Raw genomic sequence first — 27,772 nt, forward strand, 5'->3', positions numbered from 1 at the left:
CGCCTGACCCCAGCAGGAGGGAGCGACCGAGAGACATCGGACTATGAATTCTTAATGAAATACACAGTCTTCTACCGGAATACCTACTGACACCTGTATACATACTGACACCTGTATTGATAAGTTAATTTAGGGGGAAGTGTAGCCAAAGTACCAGGAATCCTTATCTTAAACAGATTGGTAAGGGGAAGGGTATTGTGTGCATCGGGATAGTCTGTAAACCCTGAAGTACCAACCAATGGGGATGGCCGGGATTTTGGGGAGATATAAGCAGGGGCTTTTTGCCCTAATAGGTGTGCCTACCTTTAGGTAGAACACCCGGTCTTGCAAAATCGTTATTAAAATATGCTTTGCCAAGAGATCCTGCCTGGGCCTATTATATTTGCAAAATAATTGTTTCCTATATACACAATAATTGAATCCTTTTGGGTGGAAATGGCCTTTATGGTCATGGAGCCCAGGGCTAACCCAGCACCGGGGCTGCTCAGCCCACAGCACCTGGGAAAAGCCCTCCCACCCTCCTGGTGTATCCAGCTCTTCATTTAGGATACCTTTGTTTTTTCCATAGCTGCAAACAAGGAGGGAACACCACAGAATAATTTCTGTCCCTTTAACCCAAGATACAGGGCAAGGAATTGTTTCCACCAACCTTTATTCCGGTATTCCAGCAGTTCTGTCCCAGGGGTGGAGACCCAGAGCCTTCATATCATTTATCTTAACGAGCAGCAAACGAGAGATGAGCAAGAAGAACCTGGAAATGTGAACCCAGCAAGAGGGACCTTGGAGAGAGGCTTCCAGATCCAGCTGTGCGGCACAGCTGGAGGAGCCGTGGCTGGCCCCAGGGAGGCTTGGCAGCACCACAGCAGCTGTGATAAAGCACAGGCAGTGACTGAAATGCCCACATTCTCATAAAGCATCACCAGAGGTAATTAGCAATAAGATCATACCCTCAGAACGGCTTCTGGCTTACTATGGAGAAGTTTACACCTCTGCTACATATGGAGTTAAATAGATAGCCAGCAGGCCTTGACCTGGGGAAAACATACAAATGTTTAATGGGAAATGTTATTGAGACACCCGTCTTTTGGGGTCACTGATGGGAGACATCTTGAAGAACACAAACATTTCACCAGGAGAGCCCAGGAAAGGTAAAGGACAGCGTTCCGCGTGGGTGTACGTTTGTGCCAAAGCTGTATGTCCACTATTTCAGAATAACAAAAGAGTGAAACAATTTCTGCTGAAGTAATAAAAAAGGGTTCGTAGAAAAGTGCAAACAGGCTGCAATAGTCTCAAGGACGAGCGAGCACATCCCGGCCAGCGCGGCTCCAAGAGGCCACCGGGCCAGAGGCCGCGGCAGCCTGTGACTTCAGGAGGTCCTCACGAAAAACGGCACCTCGGCGAGGCCGGCGGAGTAATTCCTGAGCACGGTGCCGCCGCGGAACGCGCGCGCGGTGCGGCCGTCCGTCCACAGCTGCCCCGCGCCCGGCAGGTAGATGTCTCGCCACCTCTGCCCTTTCTCTGTTATCGGGGCAACCAGCACCTGCAGGAAACACATAAATATATAAATAAATGTATATATCAAAACAAAAACAAAATAGTCTTGTTGACTTTTCATTGTGAATAGATTGCAAAGCTGAAGGAGCTGATGGCCCCATCAGCGCTTTGCTTTCACACACCTTCCATACAAGCTCACGGAGGATGCAAAGAGACGAGTGCAAGTAATTGTCCCCGATTACCCTCCAGGGTCATTCAGTCCCCACATTTCCTACCTCGTCTCCGATGAGAAATTCGTCCTCGATGGTGAAGGCGGTTGGGTCGGTGGGGCTGAGCCACCACGGCGGCCGGAAGATGGGGGACCCCGAACTGAGCCACTCCTCGCTGTATTTTCTGATGAGGGGCACAACCAGGTCCCGGTGCCGCTGGATGCATTGGCGGGTGAGGTTCAGGACCTGCCGGGAGAGAAATGACGGAATCGCGATGTCCTGATCAAGCTATGGCAGCTGACAAAGTGCAAAGAGAATTGATACAGGGTATTTATTCCCACTTGGATGTGAACTCTGGGAGCGGCAGCTGGCAGTGATACCCGCGGGGGTGGAGATGTCCCAAATCGAAGCACTGAACTCTTCTGCTGTTTGCAAAGAGATTTAATGATGTTTTCCCCTGAGCCCCCGATTTTAAGAACTGCTCTCCCCTTTTGTTGCCCTAGAGGTGACATCCCTGGGAAATGCCTCCAATGGTTTAAAAAGCTCTTGAATATGGGTCTGCAGGCTTCAGGCTACTGTAGATAGTAACTGATCAGACTGTAATTAAACTGTGGGTATTAACTAATTGATCAAACTATAGTAAAAAAAAAAAAAAGGGAGAGAGACGTGCAATGACTCCGTCATTTCTGCAGGTGGTGTGGATTCCAGACCCATGGTTGCACACGGCCGTGAAGTATAAAGCCACAAAAACGTCCATTTTGCGGCAAAACCGCTGCGGTGAGCGTGCAGCAAAACCGCTGCGGTGAGCGTGCAGCAATCCGGGGCAGGGAGCAGGACTGTGTGGGCAGCGGGAACAGGGATTTAGGCTCAGCTTTTCCCAGGAGGGTCCGGGATGGCTTCTGGAGGCGTTTGTGACACCGGAGCGCGGGTACGTACCCAGGCGTCGCAGCAGAGCCAGGGCGGCGTGCCGAAAGCCATCACGGGCAGGAACGTCACGATCTGCAGCCACCGCACGTACAGCTCCGCGTCCCCAGGGCTGTCACTGTCCAGGGACCCTCCTGCGGGGACAAGGAGCCTGTGAGGTGCTCGAGGGCACGTCGTGGAGCCGTGAGCCCCAAATACTGAGTGGGCAGAACACGGTCCTCATTGCAAAAGGAGCTGGATTGTCCCCAGCCCAGCGTTGTTCCTTAAATCACCATCAGCAAGTGTCAATCCAACCTGTTTCCAGCCACCTCGGGGCCAGATGTGCTAGGACAGTGTCTTGGGACTTCCTAAATTTTGGCAGAACTTTGTAAAAAGGGATTTCTCTCCTCAAAGAAAAGCGTTATGAAAATGCTGGACTCTCCTGCTGCTTTGATGTGCAAAGATGAAGCGTGATGGGAACGTGGATGCCTTCGAATTGACAGTGGAGAGTGGTGGAGAAGCAGTGTCACTAATGAATTAATTGTATTAATAACACGTAGGGGAAGTGTCAGGGGATCCCAGTTCTTCCCCTCAAGCACCAGCGGGGGCTTGAGAAGGGCAGGAGGGGGTGGGACAGCGGGGGTGACACAGCCCATGGACCCCCCGCCCAGCAGCAGATGGAGCCACAGCCCCCGTGCGGGGGATCTGCTCCTGTCCAGCTCGGCTGAGACAGGCCAAGGGCTTCAACATCTCCTTGGCACGCCGGCATTGCCTCAGCCTTGCTTCTAAGAAAAACTGCCTGAAAATAGATGGGAAATTTAAAAAGCTGCTCCAGAACCCCCTTTTCCAGCACTGCACATGAAGCCACTCTGCTTCTCCACAAATGACCTCCGAGGAGAGGGGGAAAACGAGCTGCTTGGCGCCGACTACAGGATAGTTTCTGGACTTTTATCATGTTTTAACGTAAGGATTCCACAAGCCATTGTGCTTTGGAGCAGAAACATCAAGTTGGAGCGAGGCTGCTGGTGCTGTGGACACCGTCCCGCCGGCAGCCTGGGGTTTGCTGGGGGTTAGCTGCAGGAAAGCCACGAGAGACAGCGGATTCCCTCCCGCACGCAGCGAAGGAGCCTGAAGGGCGTCCGCAGAGCCCTGCCTGCTCCTGGGGCTGCCTCAGAATACACAGCGCTTTGTGTTTTCAGTTCCCTGCTCCATTCCCCGGTAACGTTCAGCCCAATTAAGGCAGCGCGGCGGAAAATTGGGTATCGAGAGCAAAGTGCTTCATAAAACCTAATGCAAACACACCTCTCGCGCTGCTCCGGCCTGAGCGACCGCTGCTAAAGCCTCTGCAGAAAAGCCAGGAATGAGGGGGGAAAAAAGCCGAAAATAAACGGATTACCTACTGCGTCGGGGACGAAGAAGCTGTAGCCCAGGAGGCTGTAGTGCAGCACGGAGGGAACCAGCCCCTTGAGCCCCGCGTGGCTCCAGTCCGCGCGCCGCGGGCTCATCTGCACGAACAGCGGCAGGTGGCTGGAGCTGGGGACACAAACCCTCGCTTGGCACCGCCGGCAGCACCCTCAGCCCCTGCGCACCCACAGCCACGGCACCAGCCCCACGGGACACCCGGGGACACGTCCCGCGGCGGGGTTTGCGCCTCCCGCTCCCGTTTGTGCTCCTCTGTTTCACATTGAGCTGCTGCTGTTCCTGACAGCGCTTCTGTCCGTTTGCCAAAGGAAAACGTTATTTTCCCCATGGTGGTTTTTTTTCCCCCCAGTAGCATTTCTGTGCCTTGGGGGTCAGGCCACACAGCAGCCCAGCACAGGAGACAGCATTTCTGCGGCCAAAAAAGGAGCAGATCTGGGTCTTCACCATGAGCTTTGGCTTGAAAACTGGTCTGGAGCTCATCTAACCCAGGGCTATTGTTAGGCTGAGCCTGCTCCCTTCTAGAGCTCGGTTCCCTCCTTGACCTCGCAGCCCTGTTTATACCCCAAAGGTCTCCCAGGGACAGGTTTCCACCCTGGGAGCCGGGAAGGCTGATGCGGGGGCTTAGGAAACATTTCTGCTGTGGGAAGTGCCCACCAGGAAACGTTTGATCCTGATCAGGCTACAGGATGGGTAGAAAAGGGGCATTTCCAGCCCTCTGCTCTTGCAGGTGACCAGGAGCCATCCAGACCGGCTGGCGGCTCGTCACCACCTCAGCGTGCGGGACTTCAGTGCTCCTCTGAAAATAAACCACGTTGAAGTTGCCTTCCCAGGCACTTTAACATCAATGCCCTGTCTAGAACATGAAACTAATCATTTTGCCAACAGCCTGCGTATCCCTTCTCATTTGCCAAACAGAAAAACAACAGGGCGACAAAAGTAGTGGCTTTTGGTGCCTTTCACCCAAGGGTCTGTGAGGCACGTTACAACTGCTAATTAATAAATTAGCCCTGCTGTGGGCTATGCAAGTGTGAAAAGTCAGAAAACGGCAGTTGTTTGGCACAGCAGGCGATGGCCAAGGCAGGGATTTGGCCAAGACTCTGGAGTTCAACCTCCAAGCGACCCGAAGCTTAAACAGCCATAAATGACAAAGTGAGTTTTTATTGCATCTGGCATTAATGCAACCAAGCATCCCCTGGGCCTCTCTAAAGCATCACCCGGGGCATGTTTAAAGCATCGTACAGCTCCAGCAAAGCGCCTTCTCGCGGCACCCACCTGGCACCGGCGCTGATGATGGTGGCATTTCCCAGCGTCGCCAGCGCCGCGGCCAGCGCCATGGTGTAGCGGTCGCCGTCCAGCTCGGCGGGCGGGAGCACGGCTCGCTGCAGGAAGGAGTTGCCCTCGGCGCCCTCCACCGCCACGTACGCGGCCCCCAGCAGCTGCCGCAGCCGCCGCGCCCGCGCCAGGTACCAGCCCAGCGCCGCCTCGCCGGTGACGTTCAGCCGGGCGCACAGCCGGCCCTTCCACGTGCTCAGCAGCGGGACCTGCGCAGAACGGGAACACCTCCAGTGAACAGCCCCTACAACACCCCGCCAGCCCCGGGCTGGAAGGCCGGGGGACGCCCGCCCTGCCCCATCCTGCCCCACCACAATCTGCACCGTCGTGGTGCAACACGTAAAGGTGTGCGCTCACTCTCCAGACCCTCCAAAATCCCCAAGTTGGCGGCAAATTAAAATGACTGTTTTAATGGGAACTGCAGGGATTTTTCGAACACTAGCTACTTTTAAAAAGTATCTTTTGGAAGCGGAAATTTGAAAGCTGCTTCCCTATGCAACAGGAGAACACCTGCTGCCCCGGGCACCACTTTGCGCCCAATGCCGGAGCACCAGGCTGTCCCTCTGTGGGTAGTTATTCAGCTTTCATGCTGATTTTGGGATGAGCAGCACGCTCAGGGGTGCAGGGGGTCTCGTACCGAGCAGCCCCCGTGCCGGGGCGGGAGGCTCAGCCAGCGGCTCTCGGTGTCCCCGTCCTGCAGCGAGCGCAGGAAGAGTGGGGACGCGATGCTGGCGTACGGGGACAGCGTGATGGCGAGCTGCAGCGGCGCGATGGCAGACGAGTCCCAGCCCTGGGCAGAGTCCTGGCGCTTCCTCCGCTCCGGGGCAACGTGGTCCTGCTGGGAAAGGCGGAAAATGGTGGATTTTTTAGGAGTGGCAAAGCCACCGAGCACTGGCTGCTCAGTGTCACCGCCTGCACGGGGTCAGACCCCAAACCGAGCGTCCCTTCACGGGGAGGGGAGCTCCAGTGCACCAGCACAGCCCCTACCCCACAGAGCAGGTGCATTTGCACTTTGCTCAGTGGGATTTTTACACTGAGAACCTGGCCCAGGTTGGCCAGAGAGGTGGTGGATGAACCATCCCTGGAGACATCCCAGGCCAGGCTGGACGGGGCTCCGAGCTACCTGGGCTGGTGAAGATGTCCCTGTCATGGCACTGGGGAGGTCCCTTCAACTCGAACCATCCTGTGATTCTATGATAACAGTACCAAACGGCAGCTCTCCGTTTGCTGGCCTGCGCGGCGGCGGCAGGAGGGGACGTACCGCGGCGGCGAGGACGGCGGTGCAGCGCTCCCCCAGCGCCAGGACCCCCTCCTGCAGCCCGTGCCGCTTCAGCCTCCTGGCCAGCGCCCGCAAGCCTCGCTTGATCTTAGCAGCCGAACCCGCGGGGCCATGATATCGCCACATTGGAGACCTGGAAGGAGTCGGAGAGGCGGGTTTGCGCCTTGTGCCGGTGCGAGATGCTCCGGGCAGGGATGGGGACAAGGGCTGGGATGGGGACAGGAGCACCTTACCCGAGCAGCGCCGTGTCGGGCAGCGCCCGCGCCGGCCCCTCCAGCCGGCTGCCCATGTGCCGCGCGGCGGCCGCCACGTCGGGGCTGAGGCACAGGCGGTAGCGCAGGGGCTGCGTCGCGGGGCCCGCCGGGGACACCAGGCAGAACTGCCGCTCCCTCTCCAGGGACAGGAGAAGGGGCACGTCGGGCGCCACCGTCACCGTCACTCCTGTGGGAGAGAGGAGGGAAATGAGGTCTCAGTGAGCACCCGGCTCCTCGCTGTCCCCACACTGGTGGCCGTGGGGACAGGGACGTGTGGGGCAGAGCCCAAGCGGTACTAGGACCCCACGGACCGGTCCCAGCCACAGATCCGGCCACCAAACACATCCCCGCTCTCTGCTCCGCTGTTCCCTGCTCACCTCCAAAATGCTGCTCAAGGGCTGGAAATCGCTGCCCCTGAGGGTGGTGAGAGCCTGGCCCAGGTCCCCAGAGAGGTGGTGGATGAACCATTCCTGAGACACCCCAGGCCAGGCTGGACGGGGCTCTGAGCAACCTGAGCTGGTGCAGATGCCCCTGCTCATGGCAGGGGGCACTGGGGGAGCAATAGGGTCCCTTCCACCACAACCATTCTACAATTTGCTCCATTTCTTGCCTTTTTGCATTCAGCTTAGGGAGCAGCTTCAGCTTCATCACTGCAGGGCAGCTGCGGTTTGACTGATTCATTTGGGGGGACATCTAAAGTTTGGTGTACTGCAGAGCAGCCCAAAATGCCACCCAAAAATGCCAACGGCCACCAAACTCCTGCCCGCATCCAGCACCCATCACAGCACCAGGGACCCGCGGGCTCGGGGAGAAGCCACTGGAGAGGAGCTGGAAGATGCGGCCACAGACACTGAGCTCTGCTTAAAAACACCCAGACAAACAAAACCAAGCACCGGGGATCTCCCTGGGGTGACTCGGGCCACCCCCTCCTCTCAGGCACTGACTTGGAGATGCAGCCGAGCGCTGAGGTTTAATATCGTGGCCTTTTCCCTACAGATGGAGCAGGGTGGGATCCATCCCTTGGGTGGTGACGAACGACAGCGGGACACACGTTGGGTATTTTAACCTCGGAGACACCAACCTTGCCTTTAAATTAATTGCTTTATAGATGAGGAGAGGGATGGGGGAGCCCAGGGTTTGGAGGAACAGGACGCGGTTACCTGTGGAGCCCAGGAAGAGCCTCTCCACGAGGGGCCCGTAGCCGGTGGGGTCGGTGCCGAGGTCGCCGGTGACCAAGGGCTGCTCGGGGCTGTTGGCGCCATTGAGGGGCCAGCGCTGGGCGCCCACGCTGGGCCCCCCGTACCAGGACACGTTGGCCATGGAGAAGCAATCCTGCAGCCGAGAGAGCAGCGTCAGGAGCGCCGCGGGGACAGGGAACACACAGCTACTGCGATTTGGAGGGGCAAACCCCTGCGCGTTACCCCAGCATCCTCAGCACCGCCAGGGGACAGATCTTTTCCCAGGACAAAAAATCCCAAATTCATAGAGTCAGGTGTTTTATGCACAAAGCAGTGGGTGCTCACGCTTCACTTTCTGCGTCTGATCTAGCAGAACATACTTGGGTTTAAGTTTTTTCTCTATGAGAACAAGAGCTGACCTTCCAGGTACCGAAAATGCTGAAATTCTGTCTAAGTGCTGGATTTCTCAGCCCGCGGGTTCCTTAAAGTTATCGAGTGGTGAAGAGTAGGAGGAGAAACAAAACTGTAGCACGAGTCAGTAATGCAAGTTGTGAGCTTTGTTTGCCTTGAAGGACACAGAAAAGTTTTAACTTGCTAATTAAAGTCAAAACCAACAGCTTTCCTTCCTTTTCCCCCTTATACACCCCTGTTCAACGTGCAGCTAGGTGGAGGAATACAAAAATCCCACCACAGCAATAAAATGCCTATACCCCAAAATTATGGTTTACTTAATAATAATAATAATAATAATAATAAACACAAGAAATCCTCCCCAAAGCCTGCCGGTTTTAGATAGATGAACTCAAATAACATCTCTTCTCTGCCACCTATCAGAAACCACCAGTTTTCGCTTCAAAGCCTCTAACCCCTCTCCTTGCTGCCAAAGCGGGATCAGCCGGACTTATCCTCCCGCGTGACGGCGCGGGCCGGGCTTCCCCGAACCGTGGGGCTGGGGCTGCGGGGGCGGCCGGGACGGCCCCGCTCCAGGAAAGGGAACTTTGGGCCCGGTTGGGCAGGCTGAGGCGGCTGTGCCGCGGGACAGAGGCGGCTGGGCTGCGGGACAGAGGCGGCTGTGCCGCGGGACAGAGGCGGCTGTGCCGCGGGACAGAGGCGGCTGTGCCGCGGGACAGAGGCGGCTGGGCCGCGGGACAGAGGCGGCTGGGCCGCGGGACAGAGGCGGCTGTGCCGCGGGACAGAGGCGGCTGGGCTACGGGACAGAGGCGGCTGGGCTGCGGGACAGAGGCGGCTGGGCTGCGGGACAGAGGCGGCTGGGCTACGGGACAGAGGCGGCTGGGCTACGGGACAGAGGCGGCTGGGCTACGGGACAGAGGCGGCTGGGCCGCGGGACTGGGCTGCGGGGCTGAGGCGGCTGGGCTGCGGGACAGAGGCGGCTGGGCTGCGGGACAGAGGCGGCTGTGCCGCGGGGCTGAGGCGGCTGTGCCGCGGGGCTGAGGCGGCTGGGCTGCGGGGCTGAGGCCGCTGGGCTGCGGGACAGAGGCGGCTGTGCCGCGGGACAGAGGCGGCTGTGCCGCGGGACAGAGGGAGGGGAAGGCTCAGGGAGGGGAGATGTAAATTATTAAAGTGGAAAGGCTGAGGATAGCTGTGCCAGGTGCCGGCTGCACGGGTTACGGCAGCCGGCAGACATGGGAGTGGAGAGCAAGACTCTTCTGAACTCATTTTTTGCTGGATCAAATTTTTCAACAGTTTTTTTTCAATTAAAAAAGTGGGGAAAAAAACCTATTCTGTCTGGCTCTTGCCCACCCCAAACCGACATCTGATGTGCAGCCGTTGTGTTCAGGCAACAACTTCCAGTGGCCCCAAGTGGTCTCAACAGGCGATTTATGGCTAAAAGGGAAAAAGTCCCCGTTTGGGCAGGATCCCATCCTACTCCCCCGCTGCCCACAGTCCTGGGGGTTCCCTCCCCGTCTCAGCTCGTTTGCAGACTCTGCTTTTATTTAGCAGAGGCAGAACACTGGGAAGGACACACACACACAAAATGTATAAAAAGCCCCTGTGAATGTTTGCGGCAGCGGACGCGGATGGATCCCGTCCCGAGAGAGCTGCCGCTCTGCGTCTGCGGCTGGAAGGAACCTGCCAGCATTGTCATTGTCATCTTCTGGGGTTCTTTACATGTCATGTTCTGGAGTTATTTATTTCACCTCTAGATGGTGGTTCTCCCATGCTGCATTCCCAGTGCAGCACTGGGAGGAGATGAGATGGCCATGGTCCCCCAGTGCTTTGGGGGCTCAGCGTCAAGGCATGAGGCTCCCAAAGGTGCTTTTCCCACCCCAGCTATGGGGGCTCTGGGAACCCCGTAACTACACTGGGAAATCGAGTGCTTGGGCTGGATCCTCCCCATCTTTGTCTGGGTTTAGCCCAACCGCCCCGGTTTGGAGGAGGGCGCGGGGATCCCCGTTACCTTCAGCACGACGTCGGGGCGCAGGGGGGTCCATTGGACGCCGTAGCACTCGGTGGCGGGGGCCGGGGGGGGCTCGAGGGACAGGTGCAGCTCGGCGTCCTCCTCCCAGGCGTAGCAGAAGCGCCCCCCCTCCTGCCAGCAGCGGTCGCGGGGCGGGGGCGGCTGCGCGGCCGGCACGCTGCCCACCCAGATCAGCGCCGCCGGCCGCCCCCCCGGCAGCGCCCGCAGCAGCAGAGCCCCCCGGCGCTCCCACAGCAGCCCCCCGGCGCGGCCCCGCAGCACCCACTCCTCGGGGGGCTGCTCCAGCGCCTGCCACGAGATGATGCCGATGGTCATGGCGAAGAAGACGGCGACGCCGAGGCAGCCCACGGCGCCCTTCCAGGGCTCCGTCATCTCCCTGAAGCCCGACGTCCAGGCGGCCTCGGGGAGGTGGCCGGCGGGGCGGGCGAGCGGCATGGCGAGCGGGCACGGCGGCGGTGCCGGCCCTCCTGCAGCGGGGAGAGCGGGAGAAGCCGCTTCTGGGGGTGCTCCCAAAGAACAGTAACAAAAAAGGAAAAGGGGGGTGTGGGGAAGGGAAATAAGGGGAAAAAAATGGAAAAAAAAGGGAAAAAATGGAAAAAAAATGGAAAAATAAGGGAAAAGTGGGGAAAAATGAAAATAAGGAAAAAAATGGAAAAGAAAATAGGGGGAAAGGGAAAAATAAAATGGAAAAATGCGAAAAGGGAAAAAAAAAAGAAAATGGAAAAATGGGAAAAGAAAATAGAAAAAATAAGGAAAAGAAAATGGAAAATAAGGGAAAAAAAGGGAAAAATTGGAAGAGAAAATAGAAGAACGGAAAAGACTGCAAAGAGGAGTTAATAAAGCCAAGCTGCGATGCCCTTCTGTGTGCAGCAACGGGAGGTCAGAGGAGTCTCTGCAGCCTCGCTCCGCTCGGCGGTCCCGGTGTCGGGCTCGGCCACGGCAGCGCGACCACGACCCAGGTGTCACCACGGCCGTGGGGACCCGTGCGGGAGGGGACACGGCGGGACGAGGCAGCGCCGGAGCCCCCGCAGAGCTCTGGGGCTGTGCTCGGTGACGCGGCTTTGCCGAGCAGCGGTAAATAGCCGGGGGGTGCAGAAAAAAACAACGTCTTGGCGGCTGGAGAAAGGAGGGGAATGCAACGCGCCAGGGAGCGCTTGTCCTGCCGTCCCCCTCCCCTCCAAAAGCATTCGATTAATGCACAGAGCAGGGAGAAAAATCACCTGTGCGCACGGGCTGGTGGCACCCCCTGGGCTCGGGACCACCTGCAGTGACAGCCTGAGGGTGGGAGCAGCTTGTCTCCCCATCCCAGGCTGCCCCAGCTGCTGCCACCTCCTCCAGGGCCTTTTGGTGCCGGGTGTCACCTGTCCCAGCCCAGGGGACCCCCACAGCGCATCCCCCAGCCCAGCGACAGCACAGCCGCGTTTCTTACCTAAAGGCAGGTGAAAAGCTGCTCCAGCAGCCCCCAGAAGTGGCCGCCGATAACCAAGCGCTCAAGACTTGATGCTTTTCTCCGCTTTCCCCAGGGCGGTTTTTCCTCCGGGCCCCGGGCGGGACCTTTCCAGCCGAGGGAACTTGAGCCCAAGTAAGCCGGAGCGTTATCCAAGCCAGACACGGCTGCTCCCTCCCACCCCGCGTCCCGCACCAGCTCGCAGGTGCTTACGCTGCAAACAGAGGCAGGAAACAAAACAAACCAAAACATTATTGATAGGGGAATCCTTTTAAAGGGATTCTTTGCAAAGTTAGACATGGCTCAGGTTGAGCCCTTGCAAACCCACACACGAGAAAGCTGTGGCAGCACTAAGCCTTCCCGTTCTGCTGCCTCGGCTTATTATTATTATTATTATATTGTTATATTTGGGGGGATTTTCTCCCTGTTTCTGCCTCTCACTGAATGAGCTACCTGGGGTCCCCGAGGTCAGCCCAGGGCTGCAGCAGCGGGTGCTGCCTGCACCCCAAATCAGAGCACCCTGCACCCCAAATTGGAGCACCCTACACCCCAAATCAGAGCACCCTGCAGGGGCCAGAGCCTCCCTGGGACCACCGTGATTCCCACCAGTGCAGAACACTCTGGAAGTCTGAGATTTCCATGCACTTTCCCATGCCCCACACACCCATCCCACGAGTTCCCCCCTACCACGGAAGAGCTGGATTTTACAAGGGACGTTACAACTCGCTGGCTGCCAAGATATTAAAAAAAATAGAGATTTCAAAGAGTTTTCCCATTCTGCATCCAGCCAAAACCCCACCAAGCCCAATCCCTGCACCCCGAGACAAAGGCACCGCTCACCCCAGGAGATGCTGCTCTTCAGGACAGTCTCAGGATGACCGAATCCATCAGGAGAATTCTCATCTGTGCCCCAAATAAGCCCTGGAGGGGCCTTTCCCACAGGCAGCTCCAGGATTAACTTCTCATTCCAGCTGGGACAATCTCCAGGGTGGGACGGAGGGAAAATGGGTCGATCACATCAGGACAAGCAGCTCACGGGGGCTCCAGAGTGGGGACAACAAGGGGATGCAGGAGGAGGAGAGAGGATGAGGCAAAACTTCACCAAGGAGCTGCAGACAACACGGGGCCAGCGGTGTCCCTCCAAAACGGGACCGGGATCCTCAGGAAGTGACCCCTCCAGGTTAGGAGAGGTGACAGCAAAGCTGTAGGTGATGGAGACACGTTTGGGTGGGAAGGGCTAGAGAAAGAGGTCACAGCTCTCACAGGACCCCCCCAAAATATTCATCAAGGTTACAGAACAGAAACTAGATAAAAATGAAGGGAAAAGCATTAAAAAAGAAGGAAGAAGGGCTGCTGCTTCGACAAAAAAGTTACAGGCAAGGTCGTGGGACTCACGCTGATCAACTCTCCTCACAACCTGGAAAAAGGCAACAAGCAGAAGTTAATAAAAGCCCACGGTGAGTCAAAGCTGTTCAGCTACGACACAAACCTGAGCCCAGCAAATCATGGGGGTGGGATTTACCACACGCTTTACATGGCTTTGTAAATCCGGCTGCCCCAGTGAGAGCACGGCTTGGGTACAAACCACGCGGAAACGGGGCAGAAGGGATCAGAAGGAACCACCCTGGAGCTGGCGCTGCGGTCCCTGCAGTGCCGGGAGGGCTTAACCCCCCAGTGCCGGTCAGGAGGATGGATGGGATGTGACCACAGCCCCAAAACTCAGAGGAGCTGCACAGGGATCAGCAATTCCCCGTTGCTCACCCCAAAATGGGCAGGGGGTGGCCGATGGGGTTATTTGGCAGCAGCGGCTCAGGGCAAAGCTCTGTCACACGGAGCATGATTAAACCGCGGCTGCAGGACGGCAGAGGGGCCACGAATAGCTGATCCACACGGGGTTAGAGAAACCCGGGACGGGCAGGCTGGTGGGGGCAGGGGGCCCTGCACCCGGGGGGTCCCAGGGAAACAGGGGGATTTCTAGAAAGCTTTTCTTAAAAAGCAGCTCAAATCCCCTCCTTGCAGGCCAGGGAAAACCCTGCCGGAGGTTTCAGCAACTCCATGTTTTGCCAAATTGGGGCCCCCGCCATCTCCACGAGCAGGCGGCAGCGTGGGGGTGCTGCGCTGAGCCCTACCCCGCTCTCATCAGCTCCTTGGTTTGGGGGCTGCAGAACCCATTTTCACCCCTCAGGAGCGACAGCACAACCCGCTGGAGCCCCCGTTCAGCTCCTTGCTTCCCTCAGACCACCAAGAACAACCATTTCTCCTTGTCTGCTACCGGAGAAGAAGCCTTTTGGGGGCAGTCAGCCTGTTTTCCAGCCAGCCGACCTGCCCCTCTTCTCACACAGGTTTTTTAGCAGATTTGAGTCTCTTCCTCTGCAGAACGGGGCGTCTTTTCCTCCTCCCTGACCTCGCAGGGCTGAAAAGACCTCGAGTTTCCCATTTGACATCCACGGGCGCTTACTGAGCCCCCGGCTGCAGAGATTTTGATTTACAGACCCCTGAGGGATTTTGCTTGCATCGGTGGGAGAATACATTTAACCCAGCAGCACCAACACACGGAGCTGGGGATCGAAGCTCTTTGGTGAAACACCCAGGAAACAGGCACCAAGCCTCATTCCCCGCGGGATATACCCCATAGGAGAAACTTTGCAGTACACCCTGAAAATCGCACATTGCATCCTTTTAAAAATCCTACCGTCACGTTTCAGGCTGGCCAGACAGACAGAGCAGAAGAGCTGCGGGGCTCAGGGTGGGAGCACAGGGCTGCGTTGGAGAGGACCAACCCTCACCGCCAATGCTGTTGTGTGGCCTCGCAGCACCAGCTGCCCCGCAGGACACGCAGCCTGCCTGGGGTGCGTGCTTGTTTTGAGACGTTATTATTAAAGAAAGCAAAAAGACAAAGAAAAGAGAGCAAAAGCGAACTGGCAGGAGCAGCGAAGCAGCTCCAGGACTTGGCGTCTCTCCTCAGTTTTGCCAAGGGGGGAGCAGCTGCATCCCAGGCTCCGTCCGAGCTCTCACTCTGGGGAGGGACCCTATGTTACCTTAAGAGCCTTCACCCAAAAAAACAGGTTTTTTTCCCTTATATATACAGGGCAGGAGATGCAGTGATGAGCCGAAGCAGGTTGCCTGGAGCCCGAGAGCAGGGCTGTACCATCCTCCTGCCCCACCGCGGTACCTACACCCCATGCCCGACCCGGAGCAGCCGCCTCGGGCACCGACCCCAGGAGCCAGCGGCCGCTGGATGCTCCGGTGGGGTTTTCCACCCCGCTGCAGTTCCCAGCCTCTCCTTGCAGGGCCAGCAAAAGCCTTTGGCTGGGCTGGGGTTCTCTGTGCCTTATGGAGCCCTGTGCTTGTTGTCAGAGTTCAGCTAGTAAAGAGTTTAAAACAAAAAAAAAAGGGTGGCATAGTTTCCGAAAACCCTAAAACTCAGCCCTAGATTCCTCCTGGAAAGCAATACCGAAGTTCCACGAACTCCCAGGGAACTTGGCGGCTATTTATAATGGCAATAAAACGAGCAGCGGGACTCGCATTGAAAACGTGGGCATATAAATAGTAACGGCATTTGGGAACCGCTCGGACCATTGTCTCCTCTCGCCGCGGTGCTCACCAGGGAGCTGCTCCCCGCGCCCGCCGGCGCAGCCAAACCACAGCCGTGCCTCCTGCAGCAGTGGGTTTGGCACAGGGTGCCCCGTGTCCCAGCCCCAGCCCCATTCTTGGGGGACACCCAGGGCAGTGAGACCCTCAGGGGGGCCGGGACCCAGCCAGGTGCCCCACAACACACCCAAAACTGCTCATTTGGGAGAGAGGAGCCGGCTGTGCTGAGGAAAATCACCTTGATTGGGATCTTGTCCTCCTGCACCCCCAGACACAGCAGCCCCAGGTCAGGCATCTTAAGCCAGGAAACATCGCAACACTCAGACAATCTCAATTTTTCTGCTCTGGGCTTAAATCAAAGCAATTCATTGGAGGAGAGTTTGCGCTTATTTGGGGTCTAAACCAGCCCCTGCTGGCAGATGCTGCTGGCAGCTCCGCTCCCCCTTCGCCCCCAGGAACAGGTTTGGGCTGCAGCGAGGACGGGTCCGCACGCTGCTCCTCCAGGTGCAGCCTTCACAACCCAAACTCTCTATTTTTTATTTAAAAAAAAAGCACAAGACATGGTAAAGGCCACAGCTGCAAAGAGAAAGTAGCTCCACCCCACCTGGTTCTGCACCCCTTGCTAAGAGGTGATTGTACCTCCCTCCAAAACCAGCCTACCCATCCCTAAGCCTGGTTTTATCTTTCTGAGTGAGGCTTTGGCTGCTGGGGTTGAATCTCAGCCCCCATAGCTGGTTTAATTTTTGTGGCAGGTCTCCAAACCACGCGCAGTGTGTGAGCACAGGAGCGGGCACCACGAGCACTTGGGCACTGGCGCGAAGAGCTCCTGCCCGTCTCGCTCAGCAAGGCCTGACCCGAGAGCAACGCAGATGACAAACAAGTTATAAAAGGGTCATACGTACCGATCTCAGCCCAGGCGATACGCACACCCTTTGCTTTTGCAGCGATGGTGTTTGCAGCCGGGGCTCGGGGGGGATATGGGGATGCTCGAGCTGCTGGGGAGCTGCTAGGGGTGCCTGGCGGGTGAAGGAGATTTTGGGAAAGATGCTTCAGTTCCATTTGCCTCTCCCAAGCTTCCCAGAAATCTGGTCAGCAGATCTGCAGCCTACACATTCACCAAATTAAATCCCTGCCTTCGAGATGCCTTTGGGATGATGAGACCAGAACTCCTCAGCTTGACTCATGGAGCTGCGCCAGCACAGCCCAGGCACGGGGCTCAAGGCACCGATGGTCTCCAGGTGTGGGACAACCCTCCGGACACCCACGTGTCCCCAGAGAGGTGGCACTTTCCAACACCACCCAGGGACATTCACCAGGGGTCGGTAGGGGACACCCCGGCTCTGTCACTGTCCCTCCCGCGTGGGTTGTGAGGCTGCCCTGAAGCCTGCTCCTCCCCAGGGTGGGTTTGGGCTTTATTTCGAGGGTCCCCAAGGCAAAGCAAAGCAAACCACCGCCCACCCTCCGCACCCTCCTGGCTTCCACCCCAGAAATCCCCTGAAACGTTATTTTAGTGGCATTGCTCTTCTAGCAAGAAGGAGGCTGCAGGCTGGGCACCCCAGGAACCAGCACCTCCACAGGGCTGCAGAACGGGCACTTTCTGCACAGAGACCCAGGTCCACCTGCCGTCCCCAGCGCCATCAGCTGCCACTCTGTGCAGAGGAAGGCAAGACCTTCTTGTGCCTCCTCCTCTCTCTCTGGAGCCAGGCAGAGCCCCCACCATGGGAATTTAGGATTGATGGGCTTGTCCCAGTACATCATCCCCAAAGGCACCTTTAACCCCAGTCCCCATAGAGGAACCGTCCCCACCAAGCCCTATACCCACCCCATGGATGTGGCACCCTCCAGCCTGTGTACCTAAGGAAGAGCCTCCCCCAGAAGAGCAAATAAAACCTTTCAGTAATTAGCAATTAGCAGCCCTGACAAGCTCCCCCTGGCCCCTCTGAAAGCAGCTGAGCCTGATGCAAATGAAGTTTCTTGCTAATTATAGCAGGCGAGCAGGGCCAAGCCCTCGGCGAGGGGCTGCGGGGCGGGCAGCACCACACTGAGCTGCTGCCCAGGACCTCCCCCAGCTCCTGGTGCTACAAAAAAGCCGCAGGGTTAATTCAGGACAGCAATCCCTGCTGTGCTGGGCGCTGCTCTGGTCCCAGAGTGCTGGAGGATGCTGGTCCCGGCAGCTGGCTCTGTCTTCTGCTCACAAGATGCTTCTCTCATCCATCACTTGGCATAATTAATGCCAGATAACATGGGTTTCTGCTGTGCCCAGCGTTGCAGCACTGGCCTAGCGGCCAGCGAGGAAACACGGTCCCTTGGACAAGCGCTGGGGACAGCAAGAACTTAAGCGACGTGCTCGTCACAGCGGGTCTTTGCAGCCTGCAAACCCCGGCTGCCAGCCCACAGAACCCCAATGGGGAATGCCATAAAAAATACTACATTAAAACAAGGAGAAGGGCCAGCCCTGGCTTCCCCGGGCACGGCAGAACAACCCCGGCCCCGCGGGCAGGAGAGCATCACAGGCAGTGGCCAACACAGCTTTTATTGTCACAGGACGCAGCAGCAGACGATGCAACAGGTCATTACAGGGCGATGTGTGACACCGTGAGAGACTGAAACGTCAAATAATTGTCTCCAAGCTTTCCCCGAGCCCAAAATCAGACCGGGACCCTGCAGACACTGCAGGTCTCCCAGCACCTTCACCTCCAAGGGCGCCTCAGCACCGTGCAGCGGGAGGGGAGCGACGTGCCCGCCGCAACCCTGCTCCTGCCCGCGCTTCCTGCACGGAGACAAATCCTCAGCCCGCGGTGATTTCCCCTTTGGGGACGGGGAGCTTAGTGAGCAGACAAGGGGGTCCCTGCAAGGAGCGTCATTTGCACCTCCTGGTATCAGCCCCGTTGCATCCGCGTGTCCGAGCCGCAGGGCAAAGCGCGGGAAGCTGCCCGGGAATGCTGTTCCTGGGGACGCAGCAGCGGGATCAGAAATGCTGTTTGTGGGAGTTGTGTCCCCTCGGAGAGGAGCTGCCCTGAGCCACATGGACGTGAGACACGGGGCAGAAACCCCGCGAAGCCCCGGGCACGGTGCGGCCAGCCGGGATGGAGCAGCCGCGTCTGCCGCGTTCACCACCCGTGCCAGTGTGTTATTTACAGAGTTGTTAAGGCAGAGCGTGCCGAGCGGCCTGAAAGGTTAAAAATCAGTTTTTAGAAAAGCCGGGGATTAACAGGCTTTTTTTCCACCCCGCACTGTAAACAGATCTCTGGTTTGCTTTTAAACGTGCCCTCGGTGCCAGCCTGCGAGCAGCTGGATGGAGAACTGGGGCCCTGCAGCTGCCCTGCGGGCGGGGATCGGGGGCTTGGGGGGCTGCGGGGGGATATGGGGGTCTGGGGGGTCTCTGGGGGCTGCAGGGCTCTGCTCCTCCACCAGCAGCTCCAGTTCACAAACCCAGGGTAAAACCAGGACAGAAGCGCAGCCCCGGGCTCTGACAGATGGACGCTGCTGCCTGCGGGTGGACAAACGGGCTGGCCCGGCTCCTCGGGGCACCAGGCAGAGGCAGAGGGGGGACAGTCCCCGCAAACCTGGGGGCTCCAAGGGGCAGGACATGGGCAGCGACCACCCCTGGAACAGCCAGCCAGGCTGGAAGGGTCTGAGCAGCCTCCGCTGATCACGGGGATTTGACCCCCAGCAGCACTGGGCTGCAGGAGCGACGGCTGTTGTCCCCGGGACAGGGGTTGTCCCCAGGAAAGGGGCTGTCCTTGGGACAGGGCAGATGGTGACAGCTCAGGAGCCAGTGTGACCTGCAGGGCTCCTCCAGTGCCATGGGTGCACATTTTGGGGCACACACAGACCCGGCGAGTGTTCTGAGGGGGGTGGGAAACCCATACAGACGTGTTCGTGTGGGGTCTGATCCCCACTGAGACTCTCCTGGGCCCGCATGGGTTGACCCAACAGCACCGCAGTCACCACGAGCCACCTTCACCAGCACGAGGAGGGAGCAAAGGCCAAAGAACATCTACCTGCTGACACAAAGCCCATTTCCAGGAGCCTGCAGGCATTAAAAGGCTGTTGGACCCCAGTTCCCCCCTCCCCACCTCTGAACCTTCCAGCCCCAGCAGCTGCTCCTCCACCGCGGTGGCCTCACAGCAGAACAACGTGTCCCTCGGTCCCGGCTCGGCCGCCGCTCTCGTCCCCGTGTCCCTCACTCGGGGATGTAGTCCCTGAAGGAGTTAAAGCTGAGGCTCCGTCCCGCCGCGCTCAGCGTGGAGCTGCCCTGCATCTTGGGGATCTTCTCCATCAGCTTGGACACTGTCCTCCTCTTGAAGGAGCCCGGCGAGAAGTGTCCCTGCCTCATGAGCTCCTGGTAGAGGCTGTTGAACACCACCACGGTCTCCTCGTAGCTGTCCCGGGTGGAGATCTCATAGAACGGGAGCTTCAAGGCTTTGGAGAGGTTTTCGCCATCCTCTGTGGACACCATCCTGTCGAACTGCAGGTCCTTCTTGTTGGCCACGATGACGATGGGCGGCTGGTCGCCGCCGCTGCGCTTGGGGCTGGCGTGGAGGTGGTTGATGAGGAAGCAGAGCCGCATCACCTCGTCGAAGCTGCAGCGGTCGGTCACCGAGTAGACCACGGCGAAGCCATCGCCCCACTTGATCTTCTCCTCTATCTGCAGGGAATCCTCCTCCTGCCGAGCAGACACGAGTGAGCCCCAACATCCGCCCACCAGCACCCCAGGGCCACCAGAGAACCTCCCGAGGGACCCGTCACCCGGCCCGGGCGGCTTTGGTCCTCGTGCCCAGCAGTGCAGGGAGCCCGGGGCAGGCTTGGTGGCTTGGGCAAAATCACAGAATCCTATTTTTGTTGGAAAAGAACTTTAAGATCATCGAGTCCAACCATTAACCTAACACTGCCAAGTCCACCTCGGAACCACCTCATCTACATGAAACATTTCATCTGTTAATCCCGTGCTTGAAGCCTGTACTCTTCAAAGCACACCAGTCAGGAGAAAACACTTGCAAATACAACAAATAGAAAAAGATAACTTAGTAATGAGCAAGTAAATATTGAGCTGAAGCGACACTGTAACTGATGTTAGAGAGACACAAACTCCCCAAAACATCCTGTTTCTGAGATAAACTGGTCTCAGTCGGTGTTTGGGATGGAACAGGTGAAGCTGGCGGAAGGGTAGGGGTTGCTGCGCTGCCCCGCGGGGATGCCCCTGGTTGTTCACGTACAACAGCGCCGGAGCTCACCTGTCCCGCCGTGTCCAGGATCTCGAAATGCACCATCTCCCCGTCGATGACGGTCACGTGTCTGTAGATCATTTCTGGGGGAGGACAGACAGACAAGCGCGTGTGGCACGAGCCCCCGGGCAGCAGGTGACAACACACCCAGTGTCCCCTCAGGTCCCCTCTGAACCATCAGAGAACCATGGACACTGCCCGGTGTCCCAGCGCAGCGGGGGCAGCAGGAGCCGGGCAGAAGGACGCGCAGCCAGCGAGCCGGGACACGTCAGCACGGACGGGACTTCAGTGCCCTAAACACCTCAAACCCCAATGCAAAACCAAAACAGACCCCAGAAGCCAGGGAGGTGCTGCCTCGGTGCCGGATTCCTCCTGCCCCCAAAAGCTGCCTCCGCATGCAGTGCCAGCGCCCACCCCACTGATTTTGCCTTAACAAAAGAGCAGAGGAGACGGAAGGGCTGCAGGAGCCCGGGGGTGCCCTCGAGCCGGGAACCGGTGAGCCTGGGCAGGGTGGGCTGTGCCGGGAGCGCCGCGGGGTCTCCGGGGTCTGCGCTGAGCCAGCGGCAGCCAAAGCAGCGAGGAAAAGGGCTTGACCTACCCAGGGTCGGGTCGTAGTCTCCGATGAACCTCCTGGTGATGAATCTGACGGTCAGCGCTGTGAAAAAGCCACACCAAGCGCAGTTAGGGCTGTCACACTGAACTGCAGGGATGGGGGAGGCAGGAGGGACGAGCAGAACCCGCCCCAGCCCCGGGAAGGGCCCGTGCGGGGCCAGGAGGTGACACCCAGCAGGGGCACTGCAAACACAGCCCTGGGGACTTGGGGCTGGTGGCTTCACCTCCGGGCTCCCCGCTTGCAAACCAGCGGTTGGTGACGCGCGTGAGCTGCTCTGGGACACTCGGGAGCCAGACGTTTGCAGCCCCGGGGGGACACACCGCACGGCAAAACTCTGCAAAAGCCAGCAGTGTTGCACGGCTGTTACTCGCTGTGCACCAAACACCAACACTTCATCTTGCTGCGGTGATGGATTCATTAATCGGCTCGGTCAGCTGGGCTGCACAACTCGATTTCAGGAGACAGCGACCTCCACTGCGAGTTCACTTTAGCGATTAAGTTCTTTTTAAGGCTAATTTGTATATTTTCTCCCCCTAGAATCCTTCCCTGATTTTACAGCATTAATAGGAGTAATGCATTGACTGATCCTTGGATGGAGCCCGTCTCCTGGACAAACAGCCCCTGCGAAACCCTCCCAGCCCGTCCGTCTGCTGGCACAGCGGCGTCACAGCGATCGCATCGTTTGGCTGGTTTTTCCTCATTGAAGGGCAAGGCAGGACCAGCCACAACATGGACAATTAAACCTCTGATCCCATTACTGCATCTCCCTGCGCCAGAGCCCGGGAGACGCGGAGCCCACGTTCCAGCGGTGCCAGCTGGGTGAGGGTGCTGGGCTGCAGACGGGCTGCTCCGGGTGGGCAAGCTCTCTGGGGACTGCGTGGAAAATAATCCAATTAAAAAATCAAAGAGACTCCTTAGAACTTTCCGTAGGGGGAGCAAAGCTTTGCCACGGTGCAAGGTCTCTGTGCGGGTATTTCCAGCAATGAGGCTGTGGCGCAGCTGGGAAAGGGCCAGGAATGGGAAACAGGGAAAAAGCAAAGGCTTTCTGAGTAATGGAGCAATTTGGAGATGCCGAAAATCCTGCTGGTCCGATCAGGGCAGGGAGGCAGCCAGAGAGAACCTGCCACTCCTGCTTACGGCATCGAGCTTTGCCAAATGTCCCCAACGCAGACCAAGGGCCACAAACCCACACCCATCCCAGCCCCCTGCTCCAGAGCTGGCACACAGGGAATGCCCCGGCACCGCTTCTGGACCAGCGTCCCCACACCGGCACCCTGGGTGACAACAGGAGCCAGAGCACACGCCTGGTACCGCAGATGCACCGGCTCAGAGCAGAACTCTCCACGCGGCCCTTTGTGCACAACATCTGCCAGCACGGCTGCTCTAAAAACACATCGGCGATGCACAGGTGTGATTTTCCGGCAGTGAAACCTGCGGCTGGGCGCTGCGGGAGCTGGGGAGCACGGCTAATGGAAGGGACGCCCAGCCCTTGGAGCTGTTTATGCCATTAATGGGCACGGACAGGCTGTGCAGCAGGGAGAGGCTGAGCGCCGGCTCAGAAAGGCAACGGGAGAGTGAAATTGGTGGAAAATGAGTGCAAATGGGGAAAACAAGGCCAGCCAGAGCGAGGCAGGAGCAGAGCCCGGGAGGGACGGGATGGGGACAGGTGGCGACGGGATGGGGACGGGATGAGATGGGTTGGGGACACTGCTGAGTAGGCGGCAGCGGGAAGGAGGGAACGGCAGGAATGTGAAGGGAGAGTGAACCCCACCAAACCCACCTCCCAGCCGGGGCATCCACCACCCTCTCATCTTCCAAACCGCCTCTGGGTTCCCAACCCTGCCCGCCAGAGAAGGGATTTGACGGAACAAGCGTGTAACTCAGCAAAACTGCTCTGCGGAGATAAGCAAGGATCCTGCAGGAGGCAAGCAGCAGCATCTTCAAGGAGATGACCACAATTATCAGGGGGAGAGCGAGACAAGTCGGGCTCGGTTTCTCGAAAGCACCTGATTGTGTGTCATACGTTAGGCAGCCGCCCAAAGCCAGAGCGCATGGTGCTGTACGAGACGAGGAGCCAATTAAATTGATTAAAAATTGGCCGGAGCGCAAGAACACAAGGGAAGCTGCCAATGGGCAGCAGTGGCTGCAGCACAACAGCGTCAGCACGGCCGCGCAGCCTTATAAGGAGTATTTTTTTTCCCCATCTTGAACATAAGTAGCCTGGCAAAGGGCTGTCCTCGGAGAGCCCCGGAGCTCTCGGGGTTCATTTCCTATTCGGTTCGGTCTCTAGGAATGGCTGCGGGATGTTTCGGGGCGCGGGGTCAGCCCCAGGGTCACACCGAGCCCACGTGCCGCTGTTGGTGCCGCTGTGTGACACCCCCGGGACCGGCAGCGCCGTTTGTCTTGTGTCGGGAGCTGTCAGCAGAGCTCTCCTCTCAAGTCCAGCCCAGTTTGCACTGGCCGGCAGCAACTGCAGAGACAGCAGATCATGCTGGATTTACAGCGTCCGGCAGGTGATTTACACAGCCCAGCCAAAGCTCTAAAGTACCGAGGGGGCTCACCCAAGCTTGTCCGTGCTCGGAGAATCTGGGACCTCAGACCACCAGATCTTGATGATTTACAAACCGCTCCAAAGAATCAAACGGTTGCTGAGAACCGTGGGGTTTTTCAGCGCTTTTGCTTGTTCACACCCCTCAGCTCCCCCAGCCCACCCTGGGGACCAGCACCCCCATCCTGCCCTGGGGAACAGCACCCCCAGCCCACCCTGGGGACCAGCACCCCCATCCTGCCCTGGGGAACAGCACCCCCAGCCCACCCTGGGGACCAGCACCCCCAGCCTGCCCTGGGGACCAGCACCCCCAGCCCCCCAGGCCCTGTGGGCGCTCCAGTGATGCTGCTGATGCTTTCAGCTCCTTCCTGTTGTATCCCACGCGGGTCCCTCAGCCCTGACGCTCACATCCATCACCTGGGTGCATGTTCACCACCCCGGCAGGCAGGGAAAGTACTTGGAGTTGTCCCTCTCCCGGTCCCATCTGGTGCCGGAGCCAGCAGCAGGGGCACAGCACCCGGAGAGGGTGACATGCTGTCCCTTCTCAGGCGAGGACGTGTAGGACAGCACCCCAGGGGACAGAAAACTGCACCAAGGTGACTGCCAGCCCGGGGACATTGCGTGTCTGCCGTTCCCAGGCGCTGCTCCTGCTCCCCGCTGCAAGAGTAAGGGATCGATTGCCTCCCCCTGCCCCCGTTTCATCATCTCTGTCACTGTCACAGCCCCCAAGACAGCAAAGCAGCCCCTGAAGGGCCTTGGCAGCCGTGGGGCTGCACCAACACAGAGCAGACCCTGCAGATCAGCCTGCGGGACACCCAGCCCTGTCACAGCAGCCGCCGCGGGGCTGCCGGGGCCAAACCTGCTGGAGGAACCGCTGGAGCCTCGGGGATGACCCGACCCCACGAAGGAGGCACAACGGCCCCTCGCTCACCCACAGGAGCGGCCCAAAGCCCCCGGCCCCGCTCTGCACGGGCTGGACTCGCCGGGGGGGAAGCGCGTCTGTTCGGGCCGGGCGGGATCCAAGCCAAGTGCTTTGGATGCTCCGCACAACCCTCACTGGCGGCTCCATCTGCTCGCAGGGACCGTGAGGCCAAACGCAGCACATGGACCCCCCGGTGCTCCGGGTACACCCCGTTCCTGTGCTTCTGCATCCCAGTGCTGGGCCACTGATTGAGATCTGGGAGCCGCCCCCTTTAATTTAATGAAGGGAATGATGATTTTTCACTAGCGTCGGGCAGGCGGCTGGCTGCTTACTGGATATGGAAACGCAACTTCAAGGGCACTGACAGCCAAAGCTGCGGCACCAGAGGTGCCACCGCTGCAGTGCATTTACAGGTTGTGTCTTCCAGAGCAGCACACCAGCGGGACGTGGCCCTGTCCCCAAGGCCCCCGCAGCCCCGGCCGTGTCCCCACAAGCTCTGCGTGGATCGCTGCTCCCCTGCAATAAAAACAAGCTGGACCTGTGTGGACATGCACCTTTCCTTGTCAGCAACCCCACTCCGGACACTCTGGGTGCTGCAGAACCGCAGCTGGGTGCTCACAGCCTGGGATGCAGGAGCAGGAAGGGGGAAGGATGATCCTGGGCAGGGGAGAAGATGATCCCTGGGAAGGGGGAAGGATGATCCTGGGCAGGGGAGATGATCTCTGGTAAGGGGGAAGGACGATCCTGAGCAGGGCTGGGGTGAAGGAGAGAGCTCGGGTGCTCCGAGCTCAGCATCCCAAATCCCCAGCCCAGCAGATGGGGAGCAATGAGAAAAGCGCCGGGAAAGGGAGTTTTCCTAAAGGAAAAGCAAACCCAGCGCGGCAACACGGGGCTCCGCAAACCCGCTCCCTTCACTGCAAACCAGCTGCAAACTCCAAGTGCCCAGTAGAGCACAAACCTGAGGCTCAGCCTTCGGTGCCGGACGCTCCCACGGTCACCAGCGTCCCCCCTGAGCCGCAGCCCGGGGCTCGCTGCGCAGACAGAGGTGGATTTGGCTCAGAAACCCCCTCGGGACCAGCCCAAGGCTGCAAAGCGCCCGCGGCGAAAACTCGAGGGGGGAAACTCGGTGCCCTGAGACTGAGCGGGCTCGGGGGTCCCCTGGACGGTGCTGCCGCTGTAACCGAGAAACTCCTTCCCCATCCCGGCTCCTGAACCAGCCCCAGCCCCGGCTGCACCCCGGGGGGCTCGACCCGCTTCCCGGGAAGGAGACCCGGGGTGCGGGGAGATGCAGGGGGGAAGCGGGGGGATGCCGGGGGATGCCAGAAGGATGCGGGGGGGTGCCGGAGGACTGCAGGGGATGTCAGAGGACCCCGGCGGGTTGCGGGGGGATGCCGGGGACCCCGTCCTACCTGTCTTGCCCACGGCGCTCTGCCCCAGCACGACGAGGCGCAGGGTGCGGGCCGGGCTCAGGCTGACGGAGCGGCGCAGGGGCCGCGGGAAGCTCATCCCGGAGCGGGGCCGGGGCTCGGGGCTCGGGGCTCGGGGCTCGGGGCTCCGCGCTCCCCGCTCCGCCGGGCGCTGCCGCCGCGGGCTCCGCCCCGGGGCCGGTCTGGGCTCAGCCCCGGCTCGGTGCAGGCGGGTCCCGGCTGCCGCCCACCTCTTCCTCCTGCTCCTCCTCCTCCGCCCCGCGGAGCCGCTGCCCCCGGGGTCGGGCAGCCCCAGCCGGGCGGCTCGGGTATCGTGCCTCAGTTTCCCCGCACGCCGGCGGCTCCGGGCGGGAGAGCTGCTCCCCTGGAGGGGGACAACCAATGGCAGGACAAGGGGCAATGGGTACAACTTGGAACACAGGAGGTTCCACTGAAAGATGAGAAGCAACTTGTTGGGGTGAGGGTGTCAGAGCCTGGCCCAGGCTGCCCAGGGGGGGTGTGGAGTCTCCTTCTGTGCAGACATTCCAACCCGCCTGGACACCTTCCTGTGTAACCTCATCTGGGTGTTCCTGCTCCATGGGGGGATTGCACTGGATGAGCTTTCCAGGGCCCTTCAACCCCTGACATTCTGGGATTCTGCGAAGCGGGAGAGCAGAGAAGTGCAGCAGCCCCCAGGCTGGGAAACACAGCCAGGTGCCGCCCCCCCAGCCCTGCAGGAAATCACCACTTCATCTTCGGCCACTTGTGTGTGCCAGACAAGTTAATAAAGACAAGTTAATAAAGACCCGAGAAGCTGGCCCGGCCGCGGCCGTGCCCCTCGGCCCATCCTGCAGGGCAGTGACCCCCGCCAGCCCGGCAGCCCCAGCTCTGCACGGCCGGGGCACACAGACCCAGCCCTCGCCTCGGCCGCAGCACGGGAAGGAGCAAATCCTGGCTCCGCACCCATCAGCAACCAAAGTCCGGTCGGTATCAAAGACCCAAGACGGCACACGAGGCCCGGAGCCAACCTTTGCACGTGCTTTGGTGCGGCAGCGCTGCGAGTTGTTGAACAACAGCACACAGGTGCATCGAGAGCGAAGGGTTGTGTGTCTCGACACAAGCGTGTGCACAGTGCTGGGAAGAGGGGAAAACACCTGCAACATCTTCATTGTCTTCAGCAAACTCTGGGACACAGCTCGTCCGTGTGGCGCGGATGCGCGGGTGGCAGCAGCACCGCGGAGCCCGGCAGACGAGCCCCGAGGGAGGGAGCGGAGCAGGGGTTCTGCCTCTTCTCCGCGGGCCTGAGTGGCGTTCCTGGCACGGCTCTGACCATCTCGGGTGACTTTGCGCACAGCAGAGCACAAACCATCCGGCTGCCCTGGATGGTGCTCACGGTAACGTGAAACCCGCCTGGTATTTATAGAGCGTATCACGTGTGGAAAGCAAACATCCCCGATACCCGCAGGGGACATGGCACAGCTCTGCTGCACAGGGGGGCCCGGGACA

At 59.1% G+C, this 27,772-nt stretch overlaps 2 protein-coding genes across 2 annotated transcripts; both read right to left on the reverse strand.

The window, feature by feature from the left end:
* Window positions 1–1,366: 1,366 nt before the first annotated feature.
* On the reverse strand, window positions 1,367–11,730 carry LOC308040575 (SITS-binding protein-like; the record flags this gene model as incomplete). Its single annotated transcript, XM_080344661.1, has 10 exons — window positions 10,491–11,730; window positions 8,054–8,225; window positions 6,873–7,080; window positions 6,622–6,772; window positions 5,998–6,195; window positions 5,301–5,569; window positions 4,003–4,139; window positions 2,640–2,761; window positions 1,770–1,949; window positions 1,367–1,540 (listed from the first exon to the last, which is right to left on the reverse strand). Exons 1-10 carry the CDS (start codon window positions 10,944–10,946, stop codon window positions 1,367–1,369), a joined length of 2,067 nt encoding a protein of 688 aa, XP_080200787.1. The 5' UTR covers window positions 10,947–11,730.
* An 8,005-nt stretch (window positions 11,731–19,735) lies between these two features.
* LOC308040583 (ras-related and estrogen-regulated growth inhibitor-like) lies at window positions 19,736–26,366 on the reverse strand (the record flags this gene model as incomplete). Its single annotated transcript, XM_080344673.1, has 4 exons — window positions 19,736–20,218; window positions 20,787–20,860; window positions 21,376–21,432; window positions 26,270–26,366. 4 exons carry the CDS (start codon window positions 26,364–26,366, stop codon window positions 19,736–19,738), a joined length of 711 nt encoding a protein of 236 aa, XP_080200799.1.
* Window positions 26,367–27,772: the final 1,406 nt, after the last annotated feature.

This window comes from Nesoenas mayeri (assembly GCF_963082525.1).
Source record: "Nesoenas mayeri genome assembly, chromosome: 5".
In the NCBI taxonomy this organism is placed as follows: Eukaryota; Metazoa; Chordata; class Aves; order Columbiformes; family Columbidae; genus Nesoenas; species Nesoenas mayeri.